Raw genomic sequence first — 25884 nt, 5'->3', positions numbered from 1 at the left:
TAGAACCTAAAAAATAGGAAGAACAGATTCTGCATACTGTGGACATGCAGAGGTAGCCTGGGCATTATCTTGAAACTAAGCTCTTTAGAAAAGCTGATAGACTATTTTGTCATTTTCGCCCACTGATGGGGAATAAAAAGTTACCCTGGGTCTAAACAGACAATTTCTGTGTCATTATCCTCACCTGCTGTTTTGTATTTTTATTGTTCCAATGGTAGCAGATCCATTCCAGGCAGTATAGAGGCACATTCCACTAGAGCCATGTCTTTGATGGCATGCTGAAAAGAGGTGGACTCAAGCATTCTAGAGGCAGCTACATGGTCCTCTGTACACACCCTTACAAAGCATTGTAAACTGGATTACTTTTATAGGTCCAGGTCAAACTTTAAGGCCATTCTCCATGTGTTCTTGGATCCATATTTGTTCTCCTCCCAAGATGACTAGACTTTGGTATTCAACCAGTACAGCCTAAAGGCTACTGCAGCAGTTGGAGTGATGGGCGTGGTGCATTTGTGTGCCCATAACAGTAAATGTTCAAATTCTTCACTGCTGCACTAGCTACACTCACCCTCCATTCCCCCTAGTCTTACATATAGTTGTAGCTGAGATATAAATTATAGTTACATTTGCTTTCTGCTTTAACAGAACTTATAAAGCAGAGTTAGAATATATAATGTTATTTGGTTATTTGTGGATATTATGCTCTTGTCATTGTATGGGCAAGAAAGTCCTCAAGAAAGCTTCATTCTGCCTACTGATTTCCCTCCAAAGGATTATTCAACAATCCGTCAGAGTGAAAGTTTGTGTGGGGTAAGCCTGAGCTTTTTGAAGTTGGCTGGTCGTTTCCAGGGGTGGGAAACGACCCATATAGACTAGACAATGTGGTCAGTGGACCTCTGCTGGCTCCCAGACTGTTTGTTGCCAGTCTTCAGGCTATTTCTCTCATTTTGTAAAGCAATGCAGTTTTTCTTGGAGATTAAAATATAAATGGCTTGTGGATCATCTTAACTGGAGAAGATGGTTAGTTAAATGCACTGACCATTGGGAGGTCAGTCCAGTTAACCAACCTGCCAGCTTTCTGAGCCCTTCGCTGGCTGGCTGGTTGGAGAAGCAGTTACTGGCATATGAGGCATGTTTGATTTATATATTAATAGTGGATTTACTGGGGCAGCTGAATTTGTTTCTTCTCTTTCTGGCAAACTTGAAGGGACTGCATCACTAAATGACAGACTTTTCTGTTTCAGACTTGATATATTTCAGAAATTAGTGTGAAGCTGGTTACTCTTGCAACAATCTAAGGACAGACAGATTTCTGAACTAATAGGTTGTGGGGGGTAGAAAGGTTTTGCATTAGGTTGCCCTGTATTTGTGTGTGCATTTGTGCAGAGAGCATTGCTCTCTACTGATTCCGATCTTATGTTTTGGTGTGTTCCACACAAGAGTTACGGTTTTATTTATTTAAATTACTGTGGATTGCAATCGCTAACTAATGAATGGGACTTTCATACTTTGTATCATTCAGAAAATGCTTGGAAATTCAAAACCTGTTCTAGCAGTATTCTTTGTAACAGCAATATTTAAAATTGAGCCCAGATTTGGGTGTTTGTAGATTCTTTTGATGGTTTGGATGATGGGACATGATGTGAAAGTGTGTGAAAGCAACTTTTAAATATAAATTGTGATGGTTTTTAACTCCAATATCAATCCAACATCTGAGTACTGCATGGGAAGAAACAATTTTTTTGAGTAGAAATGCAACGGTATTCCTAGTTATTTCCAGGTATGCCTCTTTGTATCCATGTAAGTATTTGTCATTTCAGTTTGAGAAATACTATTTTTGTGTACTAAAGCTTGGGAATGGCTAATGAGACTAAATTCCTTTCAGTAGCCAAAACTTTTAAGGCCATTGTTGGATCAAAAGGTTGGAAAAAGCTCTAAAATGCAACTCAGACCATCTATAGCCCAACTATTCTGAGGGCCTAGTGGCCCCCATACAATTGGCTTAACTCTGTCATTTATTGCAGTCTTGCTGTCCAGCATAAGAGAAAGTCTAGAAACACAAGAAAAATCATCCAAGTGGTATGAGTGTGCCCTTACCTGTGTATTACAGTTTTATGGAAGTACTGGTCTATAATGGGTTGGAAATCAAAGCCAATGGTCCCTCTCTGTAGACAGTTTGACAAGCACTGGCCTAAGGACTACTGTAGCAGTGAGGAATTTTAAACTGCTGTCATGGTAAGTGCAACTTGCACAGCTGTACGTTTTGGCATTGTTTTTGTTATTGATAGTTGTTTAATGCCACCATTTGTGCCAACTAAGTTTTTTTTTTCCACCCAAATTGAATGAGCATACACACAAATATATGGTTTAGAATCTTATGTTATGGACATTCACCAGTATTTTACAATATGAGATTTTGAAAGTAGTTCATTAAGCAGAGTTCAGATAAACGTGTATGGATCAGCTGAACATGAGTTTGTAGTGGCATGCATTGCAGTTGTAAACTGTAGTCAGGATGGAAGGAAAGGAAAACAAGGGACATGAATGTTTTCAAAGTATTTGCACAGTATGCAATGTTTCAAACCTTCCACCCATGGTGTTTCAAAGTATTTTCCATGCCTAGTGTATTTGTGAGTTAAATTTCTTTATCTAGTTTGTACTGGTCATGGTATAATTGGATACATCAGCCAAAACATGAGGCAACTGTGTTGTGTTTGCAAGCATACCTATTTCATAGTACCTTTATCTTTTTGGATTTTAGGTTCGCACTGCACAGAGTGTAGGCTGGAGTCTGACATAAAGCTGTATTTCCCTACCTGTTTGTTCCTTCTGGCTAAGGGAAAAGAAGCAAGTCTGATCTGGCAGTGTTCTGTAATTTGGGAGAGCTTTATCCATTAATCTGTCCAGCTTCAGTGATGTCCATAATCTGGCTGTGCTTTCGAAGGGGCATCTGTTTAATTAGCCCCACCTTGGAATGTAGACTAGAACACAGTCAAGTCATACTAAAAGTGACTGTGTCATTTATCGATTTGGTTTCATGTGGACCAGCAGCAACTCAACTCGTCTTTATGATGATAATTTAGAATGGTTAAAATCAGGCACATTCACACTGGCACATATAAACTGTGTAGTTAAATTCATTAAATAGGCAATAGGAAATGCAAAAAAAAGCATTTTTGGTGAGTTGAATGAACCCCTATATGTGTGTGGGGGGGGGTTGCAGTTTGCTTCTAACCCATTCCTTTATTTGTGTACACTAACTCTCTGTGATTATATACCAGGACACATCTCTTTCCCGTGTGTGTGTGTGTGTGTGTGTGTGTGTGTGTGTGTGGCGGGGTGCAGTTTGGTTCTAACCCATTCCTTTATTTGTGTACACTAACTCTCTGTGATTATTTACTCGGACACATCTCTTTCCTGTGTGTGGGGGGTGCAGTTTGGTTCTAACCCATTCCTTTATTTGTGTACACTAACTCTCTGTGATTATATACTCTGACACATCTCTTTCCCGTGTGTGTGGGGGGTGCAGTTTGGTTCTAACCCATTCCTTTATTTGTGTATACTAACTCTCTGTGATTATATACTCTGACACATCTCTTTCCCAGGGTTGCGTAATCTCACAGTAAGAGAATACTGCAAGGTTCTGGTCATCAGTTTAATGAAACTGGCTGTACAAAATAGTCTGTATATCTATAGCCAAGTCTGAAGACAGAAGCTATCAAAAGCGCTAGTGTATCTACTTCAGTGGTAGGTAGGTTTCAAACTCAGGCAGGAACTCTAGTGACTGCCACTTATTTTCTACTTAAGTTTGTGCCCCTTTTAGGGGGTGAAGCAGAAAGAATAATACAGCCCTTTATAGTTCCCAGGAGACTTAGACGAGCACAGAGAGAGTGATAGGAAGGAGAGGAGTGTGGGACATGTACAAGATGACATTAACTTCTCTCTGCTTGCTCATTTACCCCTTATTGTAGATCTTTTAAATAGCTGCTGATCGTAAGCTGTCTTCTGACCAGCTGCTGCATGACTTGTGTAACCCACTTGTTCCTGTTCACATTGCTCTCACTTTGTTGTTATCCTTCACATTTTGGGGCTTTGTCTTCTCCAGATAAAACAGCCACTTGATCTTTCAAGGTAACAGTGATGTTTGGTTTTCAGAGTCCTGTGGCTGGCTGCTCTTGGGTGCCTTTACTTAAAACTTTGCTTCACCGCATACCTACTTTGCAACACTCAGATGAAAATCAAAATGTACTTCTTTTCTGTGGTGTGCTACATGGAAGTAGTGTACAGTAGAGGATGAAACTGCATAGGGAAGGGGGGGGGGGGTTCTGTCAGTTGCCACATCCATGTCCAAACTTGCAAAAGTTGAGTTGCTCCATAAAACATGGGTCAGTGGGTGTGCAGACAGATACCTTGCACCCTGCAGCAGTGTTGCTTGTGGAATTTAAACTTGTGGTTCTTATTATGAAAATTCTGTTCCCTGGCCATTAGAACAAACTTAAGTTGGGAGGGTGCGATTAGAACATCGTCTGTATTCTGAGATGCCTTACTGAAAGTGAGATGTTAAACTGAGTTTTTAACAACTGAATACTCCTTGGGTAGTACAGATGGACACTGGATATTCAATGGCACTTGTTTCAAAAATAAAAATAAGTTCCTAGGCAGATTTCTTCTGTTCACTGTAAATACCACTCATTTTCACGAATCAAAAAGGGATTCTGGCTCTCTCCATTTATAAACTAACCAGCTCTGTAAATAAATACAGAAGAAAATAGTGTATGGAAAGAAATCTGTTGCAGAAACTGGGTGATTGTGCTGTTACTTGGTTTTCAGAACAGAAGCTTGCTGTAGTAGCATGGCATGCGTGAGACCTGGGGGAGCAGGAAGAAAACAAGCTCAAGTATCTAAAATTAGGCTGGTGCTCCACAGAATAAAGAATAAAGCACTTTGTGGTTTCAGATATGGCTAGGGGCCAAAATGTCCATACAGGCAAAGAAAGCCAGTATGCCTGCTACTTTTGTAAGGAGGAACAAAGTGCTAACAGGCTGTGCCAGATTTAGGAAGTGAATGTTACTGTGGTTAACAAAGTATCTGTTTGTGCAGTGTTGGAGTTGTTTGGGCAAGACTGGTGCTTCCTATAATTACAATTCAGTTTTTTTTGCTTTTAAATTTTCTTTATTGTTTTAGAAATCACTGCACATAGGCAGTAACTGAATTTATTTAGAAAGTGCCATTAAGAAAAGGAAAATAAAATAAACATAGCCAGTGTTTGTAATGTCAGTGTGCCCTAGAAAGAGATGCTTTGTTCTGTGAAGGTTGGATAGGTTAGTAACTAAAAGAAGTTAGTCCCAGCTGTAAACTAATGGCAGTAAGTTGAAGAATTTGTGAAATAATTTCCAGTTTTAAAGCAGCAGACTAAAAATGTCATCAGCTGTATTTTTGTTTTTTCTTTTTCTGCAGATTCTAAGTAACCTGGTAATGGAAGATCTGCAGCCAGAACTGAGAAACATGATTAGTCCAAGACTGAAAGGCAAAGTTCAGGAAAGACAGCGGGCCTGGATACAGGTGGGTCATAAAGTGTTCTGTCAGACATCAGAAATGTAGAGCACCTTCATTAGCATCATATTTTATGTATAAGGGGTTTTAAGTTGCCAAGGTTATCATGGCATCATGCTTGCATCTGACTCTCCATTAATTGCAGGGATGCATGTCAACAGGAAAAAGGCTGCTTGTTTTAAGTGGTCATCATAGTTTAATTTGTTTGCAGTGTTGACTCTGGCCTAGTCTGAATTATGATTACAATTCTTCAGGATTGGCATATGACCAAGAACTGATGGGAGTTAAACCTAGGTATTCAGCTCTTCCACCCAGTCCTTATAGCATGTTTACTTTTTTGTCCCATTGCTTGTCTCCTTCCCTAATTTTCACAGCAAAGTTAGTATACGTGTACAGTTGTTCATATGTCAAATACCAGGATGTGCTATGTAGTTGAGTTACATGTGATATTTTTGGTGTGGAGTTGTGGTAATACCTGCTTAAAGACTGGAAAATCAAATTGGTAAACAAATTGGGATAGCCTCACCATCCATGGGAAAAAGATGGAATATATAAAAAGGGTAACATGCATTGCTTAGTTTTCAGGTTTGCTCTTAGTTTGAGGTGCCTTATGTTTACCATCTGTCATTCAGTTTCTCCTGATAATCTGGTTTCCTCCCCATCACAAAGATATGCTTTTGGTATAGTGACATTTCTATAAATTACTGGAAGTTCATTGAGTGTGTTGATAACTCAATTTCCCCAATATCGCAATGTGAAGTGCCAGAGTGGCACTAGGCCCAACCTTAATTGATAAGCACCCCTCTGCCTATGTTGTTAAAGTCAGGTCTAGCATCAGACAGGAAAATCTGCCTGTATGATCAGCAAATGACAGTGGCAGAACAAAACATTTGTTTCTGCCTGCTGTCCATATACTAACATGTTATTAACTTCCTGTACAAATACTTGGAAAATTGCAGGAGAAATAGGATATGTATGCTATTATTTAGTGTTTTAAGTCTTCAGTTTGTTCAAGAAACACAGATTTGTTTTACATGGAACAGACCAAAAATATGAAGCAATAATATGGACATTCTACAAAAATGTAAATATAATGGAGTGCATTACGCTCCCCTTCTGACAGTGTCAATAAGTATTTTATGGCTTTTAAATGGATGTCAAGATGTACTACTTGAGCTTCTCTGAGGTGAATTTCTTGGCATCCAGGTCTGAAACACAAAAGCAGGTTATGATGGGCGAGCTGAACTTAATCCTTTGTTGTGCATGCTGTGTGTGCCTGTGCACATGTGTCCTGCAATGGGTTGAGTGCCCCCCCCCTCCCCTTCAAGATGAACTCTTGTGCTTTGCATTCACTAAGTGCAGGGATAGACTCTGGACCCCTCTTGATACTGCATTGGATTTAGTAGGTAATCAGTGGTTGAAAGAGTGAATTAATAAGACAGCTGTTTCTGAATAGTATGTGGCTGCGTCAGCACAGTTGTGCATGTTTCTTTCAAACATGGATTTGTTTCTTTTTTTAAAAACTTGCTGTGATGCCCCTGAACTGGCCCAGTAATCAAGGAGCCTCAGTCCTCACCACTAGCACCAGTGAGGGACGTACACATTAGGAGGATGACAAGTACACACACAGTAAAGTACAGATGGTTCATCGTGTTACCCTGCTGCAGTCAACACACTCGCGTTATCCTGCCGTCAGGCGGTCCCGCAGTCGGCCCGAATTCCAAAGTCTTGGTCCGGCGTCGGTTGCTGTCACTTCTTCCCTGACATCAGTGCGCCAGGGGTATACAAGAGGCATCCAACGCCATTTTCTCCAGTCTTTCTTGCCGCACGGTGCCCGAAGCAGAAGCAGTTTGCAAGTGCCGGTCGGCCGACACCTGAGATTTTCGATTTGAATTTCAGTCCGAAGTCTTCAGTAAAGCTAAGTACCCCGTTGGGGAACATTTTCTTGCCTCAGTCCGATGTCAGAAAACGTTAACTGTTGCATTTCTTGTGGGAAGCAAATACCTATTAAGGACTTCCATTTCTATTGTATTCCTTGCCTAGGCCCAGACCACGATGTCACAGGTTGTCGGTTTTGTGCTAGGTTTAATAAACTATCAAATGCTGTTTTGACTTCTTACGGCATTACTTTGGTAAGAAATTTAATTATATCATGCTGTCGGAGCAGCCGATGACCGCCATACATAAAAAACGCAAGGATAAGGATAGGCAGCCTAGGAACAAGCCAGACTCAGAGGCCTCAGCTGGGCCTGTCACTGGTTCTCCGGTTTTCAGTGATCCGCCTGTGCAGCCCCTGACGACCGCAGAACTGGAACCCCAGACAGCTGCAGATTGCCAAGCGGAGCCTACTAGGCCGACACAGCCATCTTCCGACACCGGAGGAGAAGTAGACACCGGTGCAGTTGGGAACACCTTCGGTTGCAGAAGGTGTCTTCAGACTGACTACACTCACCATTGAATCTTATGCTAAGCTTAAAACTCCTTTAAAATGTAAGAAAACTGTACATCAGTCTACAGTTCAAGGCCCCATGCCTAAGAAACAGATGCTTAAGATGGCTGAAGATTTGATTATCCTTATCAGGGGTTTCCATCCCCCTCTTGATAAAAGACCAAGACAAGAGGAGGATTATGCATCCTCTGACCAGGTTTCACTCTCCTCAGATTCTTCTGAGGAACAGGATTACACTTTTCTACCTTATAAAGACTCTGATGCTGAAGACTCTATTCCCTCAGCATCTCCCCCTGAAGACTACTCCTTTGGGGAAACTTTACATAGCATGAGGGAACATTTCCACTGGGAAGGCCAGGATTACTCTGATTCTAAGAAAAGGCTCAGAGTTCCTTTTTCTACCCCAGCACAGACCTCTTGCCCATCCCCACCCGTTTAGATACTGTGGATGATGTTTACTTGGAGTCTAGTTTAAATCCAGACTCTCTACCTCCTGCTCCAGCCAAACCAGACAGATTACTACAGAGTACCTGACTCTCTCAAATTCCTTTATAAAAGCCCTGTAGCTGACCCAGAAACAATTTTCCAGGGTCCTAATGGAGCTAAAGCTTCTATGGCTAAAAATCCTGTGCCCTCTGAAAGGGATTCCAGAGCCCTAGATAGATGGGTGAAGAAAATATATACCTCTGCAACTCTGGCTATGAGAGCATTAAATTGTCAGTTTCACATGTTGAAATATCAACATTTCCTAATGTCTGAGTTAAAACAAAAAATGAGCACACATTCAGAACTGCCTGAATTCAAGGAAATGTAGGATATGTTGCATGCAGCTGAACAGGTGGGCAAACATACTTTACAATGTGGATTTGATTCATTGGAAGCCTCCTGTAGAGCAGCTGTTACTGGCTCTGTCATATATAGACATGCTTGGTTAAAAGAGCAAACCCTTCCCGACCATGTTAAAGCAAAATTATTGGATGCACCTTTACAGCAGGATGTATTTGGTGTCAAAGCAGAAGAGGTTATAAAGAAAATGGAGGATAAGGCAAAGTCTATGCAAACGGTCAAGGATTTTTTGCAGGTACAACTCCCTCGTTTCAGCAGAAACTGGCCAACAAAAAACTGGTCCTTTCCAGCTTCTGACAGATCACAGAGGGGCAAATACAGACGCCCAAGGGGCAGAGGTCAGTCACAGGGCCCTTACAAACCTTGCCAATGGGGTACTGCCACCCAGAAAGGGAGAAGACGTGCCCCAAGCTAGCAGAAGACAAACACAATGACTCTATCCTAAAACTACCAAGCAAATCTCTCCTGGCCAACTCCCTTGGAAGTAAAACTAGCATTTTTTGCAGACAACTGGCATATAATCACAAAAGACAAATGGGTTCTAAACATTGTCTCAAGGATACAGATTCCACTTTCATATCTTAATAAGGATCAAAGGAATGCCAAACCTGCTACCAAATCAATGAGCAGAGGCACAAAAACAAATTGCAGCTCTCATGGACATGAGCCATTCAACAGGTACTTAGACAGGAGCAAGGACAAGGATTTTACTCTAGACTCTTCTAGTCCCAAGAAAGGACAAAGCATGGAGACCCATTCTGGATCTTTCAATTCTGAACACCTATCTGCAAATACCAAAATTCAAGATGCTAATACTACAGCAGCTACTTCCCATGCTGGGCAAGAATGCTTGGCTAGTCACTTTGGACCTCAAGGAGGCATACCTGCATGTCCCTATCGGACAAAATTGCAGAAGTTACCTCCGCTTCATTGCAGGTTCAACGCACTATCAATTCTATGCACTGCCCTTTGGCTTATCTACTGCGCCCAGGGTCTTCACAAAATGCCTAGCACCAGTAATTGCATACTGCAGACAGAGGAGGAATTCAAATATACCCATACCTGAACGACTGCCTTATTCAAGCAGAAAACAAGGACATTCTTTTAAAGCATCTGGCACACAGTAAACGAAAAGAAATCAAAACTAGTGCCCTCACAAAACATAATATTCCTGGGTGCCAGCTTGAATACAATGGCCCAGATGGCTTATCGCCAGACAAGCAACGACAGCTGATTCAATATTTCAAAATAATGGCAACAGACCCAACTCCCTGCAAGAAAAATTCTGCAGGCCTTGGGATTCATGGTATCTTGCATACTGCTAATACCATTTGCAAAACTGCATATGAGGAAATTACAATGGTACCTGAAAAGTGTATGGACTCAGCACAGCCACAGCTTGGAAACAATGACGCCACTCATTCCCTGCCTTCAACAGGAGTTTCGATGGTGGGCACAGGCATGTCACCTCAACAAGGGTCAGCCTTTCACCTTACCCACAGCCAGGCAAACTATGACAACAGATGCATCGGACTATGCCTGGGGAGCACACATGGCAGGGCAGTGCATTCAGGGCAAATGGACTACAGATCAGAGGCATCTATATATCTATCAAAAAGAAATGTTAGCAGTACAGAATGCCCTAACAGATTTCAAGAAATTTCTACACCCAGGACAACTAATAGACGGACAATACCACAGTAATGTGGTACATAAGCAAGGGGGCACACATTTCTACCGTCTTTGTGGGCAAGCAATGATTTTGTGGAGCACTGCACTGTCTTACCTGGTTCAATTACAAGCACAATTCCTGCCAGGAAAGAAAAACACATTGGCAGATGACCTAACAATACATTTCTTGGCATTGAGCTTGAGCCCATGGCTCTGGCACCAAGCATCTGTTTCTGTAAGGCCCTTTTGTAGAGTATCCACATCATTTGGGGATTCAATAATGGCTCCCAGTTTGCAGTCATCTGCAAACTTTGTTACCCAGAGTCCCTTAGAGTCGGCCTGTACTTCAGAAAAGTAGATGCCAAATAACAGCGGTCCCAGGACTGAGCCCTGAGGTTACTCCACTTGTCACTTGTCTGGAGCTGGATTTGGAGTCTATCAGTAAGCCAGCTAGCAACTCATTGGGTGACATAGGGATTAATGCCCAGCTTAGTGAGTTTATCTATGATTCCAGAGTGGGGGATGATGTCAAAGGCCTTGGCAAGGTCTAGATAGGTGGTGTGTAGACCACCTTACCCTTGTCCATGGCTCTGGAGACTGATTTGAAGTCAGTCAGGTTCAGGAGACAAGATCAGTTCTTAGCTAACCCAAACTGGGTGGGTCCAGTGTTTGAAGGTTGCCAATGTCTTTTTTTACAAGTTCCATGATATGCTCCATGGCCTTGCAGATGATGCTTGTCAGACTGATGGGACGGTAGTTTCCAGATTCCAAGGTGGACCCCCCCTTGTGAAGTGGGATAACTGTAGCTGTGTGCCACTCAGTAGGCACAAAACCTGAGGTGAGGCTATGATTAAACATGACACTTGGGTGAGGTGCCAGTTCATATTGTAGTTCATGTAGTACACAGCCCGGGATGTCATCTGGTCCCACGGATGCTGTATTCTTAGCTTAGGAGTGTGAGTTTTTTTACCTGTGTGGCCGTTATTACCAGAATTTGGCAATCTTCCGGTATTGAGATGGGCCATTTAGGGGATGAGAGGGGGTGAAGTTCCACTGAATCGATCTGCCAGGATATTGGCAATATCCTTGGGATCAGTTTAATTAATGCTATTCTATTTTAGCTCAGAGCAGATCTCGGCATTGCCATTTAGATTCTTGACATAGTTATAGAATGCCTTGTGGTTGTCTTTCGAATCTTTAGCAATTTTATTTTCGTAACTAGCTTTGGAGGTTTTTATGAGGGATCTCAGTTTTTTACTGAGGCTGGTAAGGGAGTTTTTTGCATCCTGGGATTTTCCTCTTTTCTGCAACAGTTTCTTCCTTTTGTGGTAAAGTTTGTTTATGGCAGGGGACCACCAGATTTGCTTCCTTTTTTGGATGAGAGCATCTTGGTTCTATTTGGGATGGCACGATTCATGCATGAGTGGATGTGCTCGTACAGTGCCTTAGTGTAGGATTCAGCAGTTGAACTTTCAATTCCCGTCTGCATGGGTGTCATGAAGTTTGTCACTTCTGACTTGACTAGCATGAAGTTGGCTTTGGAGAAGTTTTTCATGGAGGTTTCCGTACTGAGGTGTGGGGGTAGGATCTGGATGCTAAGGGTGATTAGCTTATGGTCAGACCTGACTAACGAGGGGGTTGACCATAGGTATGGAGCATCGATTTCCCATGTTGGTAATGACCAAGTCTAGGATATTGGAGCCCCTGGTAGGGCTATGGATTAGTTGATCCAGGGCATTGGAATTTATGTATTCCAAGAACCGTTGGGCAAAGGTGTTAGTACATGAGTAGTTTTCCCAGTTAATGGCAGGGTAGTTAAAATCACCCAGTATTAGGGTGTTTGGTTCTATCCTAATATTTTCCAGTATGTTTAGAAAGATGTAGTGAGAATCTTTTGGTATGGTGGGGGATCTGTAGCAAGCTACAATTTGGATTGCAGTCTTAACTAGTGTTAGTTGCACCGGGAGAATTTCCAGCCCGAATACCAGATACTTCATATTTCTGCATCTGTTGCTGTTGCCTGAGGACTGATGTCAGGTTATCAGTAGTATTAAGTAAGGCAGCCGATGCCATTACATCAGTCTTTCTTACTGTGGAGCCCAAAGCAGAAGCAGTTCTCATGAGTGCCGGTCAGCCGCTACCTGAGTTTTCATCACTATGTCAGAAAAAGTTAATTTTCTCACCTGTGGAATGCAAACACCACACCTAGACTTCCACTCTTACTGCATCACTTGTTTAGGCTCAGACCACAATGTCCCCTGTTGTCACCTCTGTGCTTTGTTCAACACCATAACTATCCATTGTCAGGCCCTTATTGTAGCCAGATATTTTCATTTACAGTCCTTGAATTCTGATATGGCTTCAGTAAGCCATCCAACAGCAGATCTTCTGAAAAAATGTAAAAACAAGACCGCACTGGTCCAAACCTACCGAGGACACTTCCGTTACGCTAGTTGTCAGTCCTCCGGTACTCACTGAGGCACTTTTGCAGCCCCTGATGCCCACTTCAGTTGATTTGCAGGCTGCTACCTGTTCTTCCTGTCACTTTTTCACTGTCCAGCTTTTGCACCTTTATAAAATTACTGAATAATACCGTAGCATGCACAAGCTCACTAATCTGCATGATGATGCATATCTGCACTTGTGTCATATCGTGAGCCTTCAAGTCCCTTATGCCCAAGGGTGTTTCATCATTGGATTTTTTGACTGCTTTCCATACCATTATGGACTATTGATCCAAGCAGGCTGAACCTATATACTGTTCCTTCCTTCTTCGTGCTGAATAATTGTATTGATTTTTACCATTTGGGATCATTGCCTTCTTCAGTTAAGGGACAAAACCCATTTTGATACTACAGCATATAATCTTGATAAGCATGTATTTTAGATCTTCACTTTCAGCTGTTTGTTTGCTTATTGTTATTATAGAGAAGGTTGACTATTTTTCCTACAGCTTTTGCACTTTGGAGTTTCTTCATACAGTCCAGCTCCTTTGGTGATTTTTTTTTCCCTACATGTCAATTAAGTAGGTAAGACATTATGTGGCTTCATCATATACCTCTACCCAACTAAAACTTTCTGTTTCTCCTTGTTCTCTTCAAACTGTTGCTTATTGAGATTGTGCATGAGAACTGTCAGGTATTCTGCTGTACCAAGTCTTGCTGTGTGGTTGAGTGTTTTTTGACTTACGCAGTCGAGGTCCTTATTCTAGCCAGTAAAACACTTCTGGAAGTCCACTTGCTCTGCTGCCTTTTCAAGTCTCCATCTCACATCAACAATGGTGTCCATTTATTGCTGTTTTTTGAATTCTGCTTATACTTCTCACATATGTCAATCTAATTATGGCTGTAATCTCCATTGGGTAGTCTTGAAGAATCTTGTTAGCATGTGGATCAGAGAAATTGTACAGTAATTTCTACAGTCAGTCAGATAACCTTTCAAGACTGTTATAAGCACACATTTTTTCAGCAGCTGGTCACAATGCTGTCTTCCAAACACCTTGCAAGTGCCATGAAAGTGTGTAAACAGTTCCACTCTTCACATATGTCCACAGTCTCAAAGGTAACACCCAAATGTGAACTGAACTGGTGGTTAATAAAACCACATACACAAATGCCATTGATATAGGCAACCTGCTGGCAGACGGGTTCAATGAAAACTTCACCCCCCTGTCCCCCCATCAGAAAACCAGGACATCTCCTGTACCTGCCCCCCCCGTTATCACCAGGGAGCAGGTCTCTAATGCCCTCATAAAGACAAAAATACAGTCTCCATGGGACCCGATAGCATCCATTGCTGTATCCTACATGAACTCAGGCATGAGCTCTTCGCTACATTAGGCACCCTTTCCAACCAAAGCCTGAGCACCGGCTTTATCCCAGCTGAATGAAGGACAGCCACTGTCATCCCTCTACACAAAGGTGGAGTGTCCACTGACCAAGGCAGTTATAGGCCCATCTGCCTAACTAGCCTGATCTGCAAGGCTATGAAATGCATTATCATGGACTTTTATAAACAAGGACATTGGCAACCTCCAAATGCTTGACCCCACACAGTCTGGTTTTGTCAAAGGGGGATCATGCCTGTTAAACTCGGTCGACTTCTTCAAAACAGTCACCAAAGCCATGGACGAGGAGAAGATGGTCCACACTGCCTACCTTAACCTAGCCAAGTCCTTGGACACTATTCCCCACTCGGGCATAGTTGATCAACTCTTCCAGCTAGGCATCAACTCTTATGTTACCAGATGGTTAGCTAACTGGCTCACTGATGGAACCCACTCAGTCAAAATAGGGGAAGCCACCTCTAGTAGTAGACCCGTAACAAGCGGTGTACCCCAAGGATCAGTTTTGGGGCATATACTGTTTGGGATATACTTTTCTGAGGTGCAGGCCAAAACCAGTGGTCTGTGGCTGACCATGTTTGTAGATGACTGCAAGCTGGGGGCTGTTTTAAATTCCCATAGTGATGTGACCATTCTCCAAGAGGGCCTTACCCAAACTAATGACTGGTGCCAGAAGCATGGCCTCAAACTGAATGCCAAGAAATGCATCATTATCATCATCATATCAGCCCCCTTTTTCTCATTTTTCTACATGAGGTCGGGGTATTGTTAACTGTTGCCAACTCTCTCGATTCAGTGCCACACTCCTGCCTTCAACACTTATGCCTGACTGTCGCAGATAATATTTCACACAATACATCCACCTCTTTGCTGGACATCCTCATTTCCTCTTAACTTCTTCATGTCTGTGCCAAATCTTCCTCACCAGATTGTCTTCTGCTTTTCTACACATGTGCACAAACCACCATAATCTGTTCTCTGTTTACTTCAATTGGAGCTACTTTGGCTTCTGCTCTTATGTCCTCATTTCTTCATCTGTCCTAGGTTGCATCCTACCACCTGTCTCAGGCATTTCATTTCAATCACCTCTAACTTCAACTGTTCTGCCTTTACTGCCCAGGTTTCTGTACCATACAGTAGTACTGGTAGCACCACTGTCTTGTACACCTTACTTTTCATCTTCTTTGGCATTCTTCTGTCATAGACTACACCTGATAGTCTGCCAGTTGGCTGCAGCTTCTCTGATTCTAGCTTTGACCTCTTCATTCAGACTACCCTTCTCTTCAACTACCCCACCCAGATACTTGAAGCTGTTTACCTGTTCCACTATCTTCCCTTCTATCTCTATTCTCAGATTCTTCTGATTTGCCATTTGCTGCCATTACCACAGTCTTGTCTGTGCTTAGTTTCATCCCATGTGCCTCCAGATTTGCATTCCATTCTCCTATCCTGTGCTGAAGTTCTTGCTCAGAGTCCGTCTGTATTGCCACATTGTCTGCATACAGCAGCTTTGTTGATCCATCCCCTCCAACCTGTTTACTAATGTAGTCCATCACCAGTATGAACAGCAGTGGGCTCAGAGCTGAACCCTGATGTGCACCCACTCCCACAGGGATTCCCTCTGTGAGGCCAAACACTGTTCTACTTGAGTCATTGGGTTCCTTGTACATAGCCTACACTAATTCTACCAATGTTTCTGGGACTTCAAACCACCGCAGTACTGCCCAGATTAGCTTTCTTGGGACCTTGTCAAATGCTTTCTCCAAGTCTAGGAATACCCAGTTGGACTCTCTCCTCATCTCTAGCTTCACCAATATCTGTCTCAATGCAAATATCGGGTCGGTTGTGCTGCATCCTGATCTGAATCCAAACTGCCCATCTCCCATCTTACATTCTACTTGCGTATCCATTTATTAATCGCCCTCTCCAGAACTTTCATGCAGTGTGATAGGAGTTTGATGCCTCTGTACTGTCCACAGTTGTGGATGTCCCCTTTGTTATACACTTGCATGAGTATACTTGTTCTCCAGTCATCTGAGATATGTCTTTCTCTCCACACTGCTATTAGTACCCTCAGGAGCAATTTCTCCCCTGTCTCACCCAACATCTTTATCATATCTGCTGTGGTCTCATCTTCTCTTTCGAGAAAATGGCATCCCCACTAGTCACATCAGTAATGTACTAAACACAGAATCAGTCATGAGGGACTTGGGCACCCAGGTTGATAGCAACCTGACTTTTGACCATCACGTTGCCTCCATTGTGTGGAAGGCTTTCTACATGGCCCACTTCATAAATAAGGGTACTTCATCCAGGAAAAAGTTCATAATATCTCTGTACTCCTCCCTTATCAGACCCATTGTAGAGTACAGTGCCCTTTTCGGCATGTACCTTGCCAAACATATGCAGCAGCTGGAGAGACCACAGAGGTTCCTGACCAGGAAAATCCAGGGTCACAAACACCTATCCTATACAGACAGGCTAAAAGCCCTGTACCTGTACTTAGTATTGAGCAGACTGCTTAGGAGTGACCTGTGTCTGGCATACAAGACCATCTCAGACCTAGCCTTGATGGAGTAGCTGCATATCTGTAAGTCAAACTCCACTCACGCAACGTGCATGCAAGGCCGTAACCTGGTCTGTGACATTAATAGAACTTGTTGGCGGGTTAGATTTGTGTTCCAAAGACTCCCCCATCTGTGGAATAGACTCCCTCTCCATGTCAAGCAGAGTACCTCTCTAGCCCTCTTTAAGAGGCCCTGGACAACTTGATGGGAAATGGAAAATACACCCCTGGGATCCCACCTGTGTCCCTGCTGGACAGGGGAGACAGGTGCTGATTTTGAGGGAACATGGGTGAAATTCTTGGCTAGGTTTATAAGGGCCTCCGGGCCAATGGCCTAGTATCATCCTATGCACCTAATTGTGGTAATATGTCGGTCAGAATGTCATCAGTACCCTGTGCTTTGTTTTGTTGAAAAAGTTTGTATTGCTGCTTATGCTGCTGCATTCATCACTAAATGTTTCTAATGGTAAGATACAAGACAGAATGACGGATCTGTTTGAGATTTACAGTACAATGACTTTATGAAGTCTTCCCCCTTTTCTTAATCTCAGCGTAGATCCTTGAGCATCATTAACATTTCAGTTCTACGTTGTAATTTTCTCATTAGGTCATTTAGTGTTAGAGAAGCTGACCTTGTTTTTCCATTGAATCTCCTTGCACATATTGCCCTAGTGCTACTTTGTGCCGTATGGCAACATATTGGAAATTTCAGCCGGTTTCCACAATTGCTACTCTTCCTTTAGCTTCTTTCTGTTTCTGGGCAGTATTTAAGGTCTCATCAGTTATTGATCATTTTTGCTTTTTCACATTTTGCAGGAACTTTTCACTTCAAATGCAACTTTCTCAATGTCTTCTGAGTGTCCGTAAGAATGTTCAGGAAATATACAATCACACTTCTCTTGTTAGTTTACATAAAGTGGGACTTGGGTAACTGGAATTGTGTAAATCATACTCCTCTTCAAACCTGTATATCCAGTAATCTTTCTACACTGATGGCACTATAAATAATGTCATTCTTAGACAGTAGCTAAACTGGATCTATTAGGGATCATTCCACTATTGTATTAACAAACCTTGTAACTAACAGCAAGATGTGCTTAGAATTCTAAAGATATTTCTTTAGTGAGAAGGTATGTGTGTGCACTTGTAATCTTCCCTGCTTATTTGCTGGCTACTGTTAATCCTGCTGCACCTTCAGGCATTGTTAGCTTTCCTTTTGTGTCGGTCTCTTCACTTATGTGTAAATACACTGATTGCTCAATTAGTGTTTAAAAATAGTCATGCTGGTCAGTACCTCTTACTGTTTGTAGAACTGGGTAGCAGTGCAATCTGACAGTGTAAGATGTAGTCCACAAATTCAGATGACCAAATAGCTTGCACATTGGAAGAGACAGATGATAGAAGTGAGTCGCCCGTGCCAACTTATCTTGGGAGAGGAAGTGTTCTATTTTTTCTTCAGCTGATTACCCCTGTGCAAAAAGCAGCTTACATGATACCAAACTGACCAGGGACTTTCACTTGGAGAACCCAAGCCTGTGACAGAATCTCTCCAAGTATGTATGTAGGGGTGCACATATGCAGAGGGTGACTGTAGGATGCTCTGTGGTGATTCCAGTGCTCACTTCACCAGAAAATGATAGGGTTCAGGGCTCGGTTGCCAGGATAATGGAAGGAACTAGTCACCTTCATGATTGCTTGGATGATAGCCTTCCTGTGGTCTCATTGTTTAGCTAGAAGATATTGCACATGGGGTGTAAGGTTTATTGGTTGGCAGGTACAATGATAAATATTAGGGAGAAAAATAATGCAGAATTTTGTTGTCCAATAAGTTAACCCTTTATCATTCAGGGTTGGATGTTTTCTTGCTAATAGATAAGCTACTTGTGTCTTGCTTAACTAATAAACTGCATGTTCTAGTTTTCCCCCACAACCTTTCTTCATTAGTGTTACTTCACATTTTTCTGATGCATTTTAAACTGGTCTGCCCTGTTGTCTTTTAGGTAGTTCCACACATCGGTGACTATGCAAAAAGTAAAAATTGGATTCCTTGCATCACTCCTCACATCCCTTCCTAACAACTTCAGATCATAGATATTTGTTCCTCCAGATCTCGTAGTTTGAAAAGTAATGCTATCCAGGAGAAGCTAATTCCTGTTAAGTATTTGGGCTCTCCTAGCCTTCCTTTCTTCTGGTGTTTGTTGCACTAGATTTACTAAGTGTTCATGACTGAGACAATGAAGTTCATTGTACTTTCAAATTTAATAAAGGAATTTTTCACCAAATTGCCAAACCCGACTATAGGTCAATTTAAATTTACTTTAAATTTAAATTTACCTCATGTTTTTGCAGAGGTTACATTGCCATGTCATGGGACTACTTCCTCTACACTCCCCTGCTTAGTTATATTTTCACTCTGAGATGGCATTACCTCAGAGAATAGAGAATACCCCAAGAATACTACAGTCCCAGAGTTTATTATAGTGGGTGGGGGCATAGTCTGCACATAAGGGTGCAGACAGGAGATGAGCATCTGTGGATAAATGCAGCTCTTTATTTTATGATCTTTAATTCTGAGAACTTTAATTTGGTAGAAAATTTTGTTTTGTCATTTGGTAGGATTAACTGTATCCACATATCTTTAATCTCTGTTTGCAGGTCTTTTGGTACGCACCTTTTTTTTTTGTTTGTTTTGTTTTTTCAATAGTTACACTTCACTGAACTGACTTCATCCTTTCACGGGATTTACAGGAATGGGATCTCAAGAACGTTTAGTAATGGATATCATTTTTGCAGTATTAATGCACGTAAAATGTGCTCAGTGTTGAAACCACGTTGTGAAAGCACAAGCATGTAATTTGATGGTACAGTACCATCATTATTAAGAAAGGTGAAATATAAAATGCAAAATGAGTTTGATTTAAGCCTATATATATATATATATATATATATATATATATATATATATATATCTGTGTGTATATCATCCATACCACCTCATCACATCCTGGGGAGGATTTATCACTGAATGCACCCATAAAAAGGCATCGTTTTTTTTTTTTTTTTTTTTTTTTGAAGTTAAACTACATATACTAAATGTTCAAACAGTTGGACAGAATTACTAGAATAATTTTAAAGTATTACAGTTCAGAATAATATGCTTATCTATCCTGTGCTTGATAACCCCCTCTCTTCCCTGGGTTGTCATGATTATTAAATAGTGTAGGTGTGGCTACCTGATAGGTATAGCCAGAAAATTTCATTTTGTACACTCTGGTTGTTTACTGCCCCCCCCCCCCAACACACCATGCATTTAAAGAAAAAATGGACATCTTTCAAAATGTCCCCTTCCGTTATTAAATATTCTCTGTATACGAGTTATGTACCTGTTGGAGACATTACTTTAGACAGTTGTAGATTTAATATAGCTTGAAAAATTACAATGCTTGTGAGTAATGCAAAGAAAAAAATAACTCTAAAGTGCAGAGAGCATGCCTGGGTACACCCTTTCTGCATGCGTTACACTGGCAGTTAGAATAAATGAGAAATTCTTAAGGCATGCAGATGACCCATTACAACTCCAAAGGCCATTCCATAATGCCTGCTTCCATAGAAAAGGATGCTGAGCAAGGCACTTGCAGTCCATATACAGACAATTCACTGGATATTCTGACTACTGAAAAATGTCAGTTTGCAATATTTTTCTGAATTTACAGTCATAACACCTTGGGGTTTTCTGCTGTGACCTGACCTTAGTGTGTCATTATTTATGCCCCATAAACAGCCTCTCTTGATATCCGCAGTTAATGTTTTGCTAATCTGTGTTTATAGAAATCCCAATAAGTTGCATGTCTGTAGTCCTTACTGAAAAAAGCGCTGTAAAAGTATTGGCAGTCCTAAAACCGTTCTTGAGTATGCCTGTGCAACAGTTATTGATAGCTGGTTCACTTATAATAATCTGTTTTATTGGCTGAGAGTTTTTATGAAAACGCAGACCAGTAGACTGTGGCAAACAAATATTTAATGTGCTGAAAAGCACAAAAAGTGAGTCAAGCAAACCATTTTCGGCTAAAATAAAAGTAAAAATGTATCCACTGAAGGCGGCTACTTTTATTTTAGCCGAAACTGGTTTGCTTGACTCTGTTTTGTGCTTTTCAGCACAGCATTAAAAATTTGTTGCTTGCCACAGTCTGCTGGTCTGCATTTTCATGAACTGTTACATTTTTGATCTTGCAGTTGCCATACAGGCAGGGGTTTTTCTAATTTTCTGAGTTTTTACGTCATCCTTAATTTTCATTTCATCACGCTGCAGATTGTGCTACAGTGGTATTCTGCTGTGTGCAGAGTTGTCAGACTTGTAGTACCGTGTACCAAGATAACTTGCGCTGCTCAAGAACCCTGCACGGGTCCGCTTACTCAGAGCCTGATGATGATTGGTGTTTCAGCAAGCTTTCTTTCTCTGGGGCCTAACCTGTAGTTGCCTAGGTCTGTTAACAGAAATCAGAATTCACTCAAATGAGAGATTAAACCTTTTTAAATCGCAATATGTAGCAAATGCTCACAGAATTTCTACAAGTTAAAAGAAACTGCAGTGCTTGGAGCAAATTTCAGTGTTGCATCACTGGCTGTCCATGCCTGTTCCTGTACTCTGTATGGACCCTTACCAGTTGTATGCACAGCATGCATAAAGGGATAATAACTTAGTTGTTGCTTATGAATGTTTTAATGGCTTCTCCCATTTTTCTTGGGCAGTTTGTGCACAGGATTAAGGATGTTCTTCGTTCCCCATTGCTGCAGTCCTTACTATTGGGTGTAGTCCGCCGTCCAGTCGCCGAATAATTTGGCTGGCCGGTCAGGGCGCATTAGACTGACGCCAGTACGCCAGGGTACTTAATGCGCATGACCGACGCCATATCCTCAGTCTTTTTGCCGCATGGTCCGATGCAGAAGCAGTTTTGCGAGTGCAGGTTGGCGTTCTGAAATATTTCGAAACCGAGTTTCAGACCGAAACAGAGTTGGGGAACATTTGTTTTTTCTTGCCTCAGTATTTAACCGGATGTCAGAAAAAGTGAATAACTGTATTTCTTGTGGGAAACAGATACCTCATAGGGATTACCATACCTTGTGTATACCTTGTTTAGGGCCTGAGCACGGCGTTGTTGGTTGCCGCTTGTGCTAGGTTTAACAAACGCACTATTAAGAGGAGGTTAGACTGTGCCAGGTTAGTGTTTGGGAAGCGTTGCAATTATAAAATGCCGCCGGATGCTCCGGCGCCCGCGACAAAACAGCGAAGCCTAGGGTTGATGAACCGCAGTCCCGGACGCCGGTTCTTTAGAAGGCTCAGTGGAGCCAGAGGTTTTGCCAGGAATTTCCATGGAGTCTCAGGCAGAAACTTTACTGTTACAGGATGTGCCTTCTCAGGAGGTAGGCCAGGCTGAGGGGCTTCTCAGGTAACTGTTCTTCCTCTCTTCCCAAGGTAGTTAGAGCCTCTCCTTCTGTTGCCAAAACTTCTTTGAGAGGTAGGCCAAGTTCAGCTTCAGTGGGGGCTTCTCCTAGCATTTCGGGTTCTGTACCTAAGAAACATATGCTTAAAATGGCAGAAGATTTGATTACTATGATTAGAGGTTCTATGCCCTCCTGATAAGAGGCCTAGGGTGGAACCGAGTTTGATAGTTTTGAACAGTGTTCAGAGGCTTCAGAGTCTTCATGTGAAGACTTGCAGGAGTATCCTACTTATTCTGATTCTGATGTGGATGATTCCACTCCTACAGCTTCTCCTCCTGAGGATTTCTCATTTCAGAGACTCTGCATTCCATGAGGGAGCACTTTAAATGGGAAGGCCAGGATTACTCTGATTCCAGGAAAAGGCTTAGGGAATTCTTGTTTTACCCCAGCATAGGCCCTTAGCTATTCCTCCTGTGTTGAATGTGGTGGAAGATGTTTTGCAGAGCCCTGAACCCTGACTCTTTGCCTCCTGCTCCTGTTAAACCTGATAGGTATTATAGGGTGCCGAAGCTCATAAGTATTTGTTTAAGAGGACCCAGAAACTGTTTCTCAGGGGCCTAAAGGTGTTAAGGCTTCTGTGGTTAAAAATCCTGTTCCCACTGATAAAGAGGCAAGGGCTTTGGATAGGTGGGGAAAGAAAGTGTATACTTCTTCCACTCTAGCCATGAGAGCGTTGAATTGTCAGTTTCACATGCTAAAATATCAAAATTATCTCCTTTCACAATTGAAATCTAAGGTGGATGCTTTGAAGGTATTGAGTGTAAAGAGTTGCTGGATTTGGTTCATGTGTCTGAACAAGTGGGTAAGCATTCTTTGCAATGTGGTTTTGATGCTGTACAGGCCTCCTCGAGGGTGGCTGCCACTAGTTCTGTTCTTCAGGCATGCCTGGTTGAGGGATCAGAATTTAGCTGAGCATGTTAAGACAAGGATTTTGGATGCTCCTTTACAGTCTGATGTGTTGTTTGGATCGCCTGTGGAAGTAGTTTTAAAGAAAATGGAGGACAAAGCTAAGTCTATGCAAACTGTTAAAGATTTTTGCAGGTGCAGCCACCGAGTTTAGTAGAAATTGGCCTGCTAAGGGGTGGACATATCCTGCTTATGATTCCCAGTCTAGGGGTAGGTCTAGACGTGGTAGGGCAGGGCTCAAGGTTCTTTTAGGCCTAGAACAGGAGTTCACCTGCTCAGACTTCTGGTGAGGGGTCAGTCCTTTCGAACAGACCCAATGACCTGCCTTTTCAGCTGCCAGTAGATTCTCGTCTGGCAGCTCCTTTGGGAGGAAGACTGTCTCTTTTCAAAGAAAATTGGGATTTAATTACTCAAGACAAATGGGTGTTGGATATCATTCACCACGGTTACAGATTTTATTTCCATACAATGCCCCCTTTCAAAGGCATGCCAGACATACCTATTCCACAGAGAAAAGACGCTCACAGGCAAGTTTCTCAGTTACTCCACATGGGGGCCATTCAGCCAGTCCCTGTATCAGAAAGGGGCCTAGGATTTTATTCTCGCCTGTTCCTAGTGCCAAAGAAGGGGAACACGTGGAGACCAATTTTGGATTTATCTCTCCTCAACACTTATCTGGACATTCCCAAGTTCAAGATGTTGACGTTACAACAGCTGTTACCTCTGCTGGGCAAAGATCACTGGATGGTAACTTTAGATCTCAAGGAAGCTTACCTTCATGTGCCTATAAGGCTAAGTTGCAGGAAGTATCTACGTTTTCGAGCTGGAAATTCTCATTATCAGTTCTCTGCATTGCCCTTTGGCTTATCTACTGCCAGAGTATTCACAAAGGTTCTGGCTCCAGTGATAGCTTACTTCAGGCTTCAAGGAATTCAAATCTATCCTTACTTGGACGACTGCCTGATTCTGGCTCAAGAAAAGGAAGACCTTCTACAGCATCTGGAATATGTTATAGCAGTGCTAAGATGCCTAGGGTATTCTGTGAACGAAATAAAGTCCAGTCTAGTACCCTCTCAAGACATGTGCTTTCTGGGTGTGAGACTGAATACAGCAGCCCAGATGGCCTTTTAACCGGACAAACAAAAGAGTCTATCACTTTACTTCCATCAGCTATCTCATCAGTCCGTGCTGACTGCAAGGACAGTCCTTCAAGCATTAGGGTTCATGGCATCTTGTATTCTGGTGCTTCCCAATGCCAAACTGCATATGAGGAAGCTACAATGGTATCTCAAAATGTATGGACACAGCACTGCCAGGATTTGGACACTGTCATTCAAATAATACCTTGCCTTCAAAAGAATTTTTGTGGTGGGCTCAGGAATGTCACCTAAACAAGGGACTCTCTGTGACCCGCCAGAGGCGAGTCAGATTTTAACGACAGATGCCTCGGACATTGCTTGGGAGCTCATCTAAATGGAAAGTGGATACAAGACAAGTGGCCTGCCAGACTACAGCATCTACATATCAACATGAAGGAGATGTTAGCAGTCCAGTTTGCATTAATGGCTTTCAAGGAGTTACTTCTTCCAGGGCAGGTGTTGATTCTAACAGACAACACAACTGTCATGTGGTACATCAACAAGCAAGGGGAACACATTCTTATCCTCTATGCAGGCAAGCAATGATTTTATGGGAGACTGCGCTAAGCTTGCAACTTACTCTTCAGGGTTTCTGCAGGAGCACAGAACTCCTTAGCAGATGTGTTAAGCAGACAAATCATGGATCCCCACGAGTGGAAACTGGATCTTCATGTATTTCAGAAATTGACAGTGTCATGGGGAACTCCAGACATAGATCTGTTCGCTCCACTAAACCACCAGCTGCCAAAGTATTGCACAAAGGGGTTTCATCACACAGCTTGGAAAGTGGATGCTCTGTCTTTCAGTTGGAAAAACCTTCATGTGTATGCCTTCCACCTCTGCCTCTTCTTCCAAAGGTACTAAAAGTCAAACAAGACAGGCCAAGGATGATTTTGATAGCTCCAGATTGGCCTCGCAACACTGGTACCCACTACTACGGAGTCTGGTAAAGAAGCCTCCATGGCCTTTACCTCTGATTCCTCATCTGTTATCTCAGAAGGACGGTCATCTGCTCAATGTCAAGCTTCATTCTCTTCATCTAACAGCCTGGCATATTCTGTGTTGAAACACAGCAGGTCTCAACTTCCTCAACAAGTTTTAAATGTGATTATGGAAGCTAGAAGACCTAGTACAAGGAAAGTGTATGCAGAAAATGGAAGAGATTTTTATTTTGGAGTACAGCAAAGAATTTGGAGATTTCTGAGCCTAATTTGAGTGTGGCTCTTCAATATCTTACTGAGTTATTGGACAAAGGTTTGTCCTTCTCTTCCATTAAGATTCATGCTGCAGCAATTTCAGCTCACTATGATTGTGATCCACCATTGTTTTCGCATCCTTTGTTCAAGCAGTTTCTTAGAGGGGCAAAGAATATAAGACCCCCAATGAGAGCTCCTACTCCTGCTTGGGA

The 25884-nt window shown here is 42.2% G+C and overlaps 1 protein-coding gene across 1 annotated transcript in view; it reads left to right on the top strand.

Annotated features, from left to right (window-relative positions):
* The window catches only part of LOC122790935 (protein Niban 2-like), a 1255142-nt gene that overhangs the window by 1028236 nt on the left and 201022 nt on the right, over window positions 1-25884 (top strand). Inside the window, exon 7 of the mRNA XM_044058638.1 lies at window positions 5458-5562. Coding sequence (XP_043914573.1) covers window positions 5458-5562 — 105 coding nt within the window. The remainder of the gene's footprint in view (window positions 1-5457; window positions 5563-25884) is intronic.

The sequence above is a fragment of the Protopterus annectens genome, chromosome 16.part0 (genome assembly GCF_019279795.1).
Source record: "Protopterus annectens isolate FY-2018-M chromosome 16.part0, PAN1.0, whole genome shotgun sequence".
Lineage (NCBI taxonomy): Eukaryota > Metazoa > Chordata > Ceratodontiformes > Protopteridae > Protopterus > Protopterus annectens.
The sequence above is the reverse complement of the archived record's forward strand: the minus strand, read 5'-3'. Positions and strand labels throughout refer to the sequence as shown.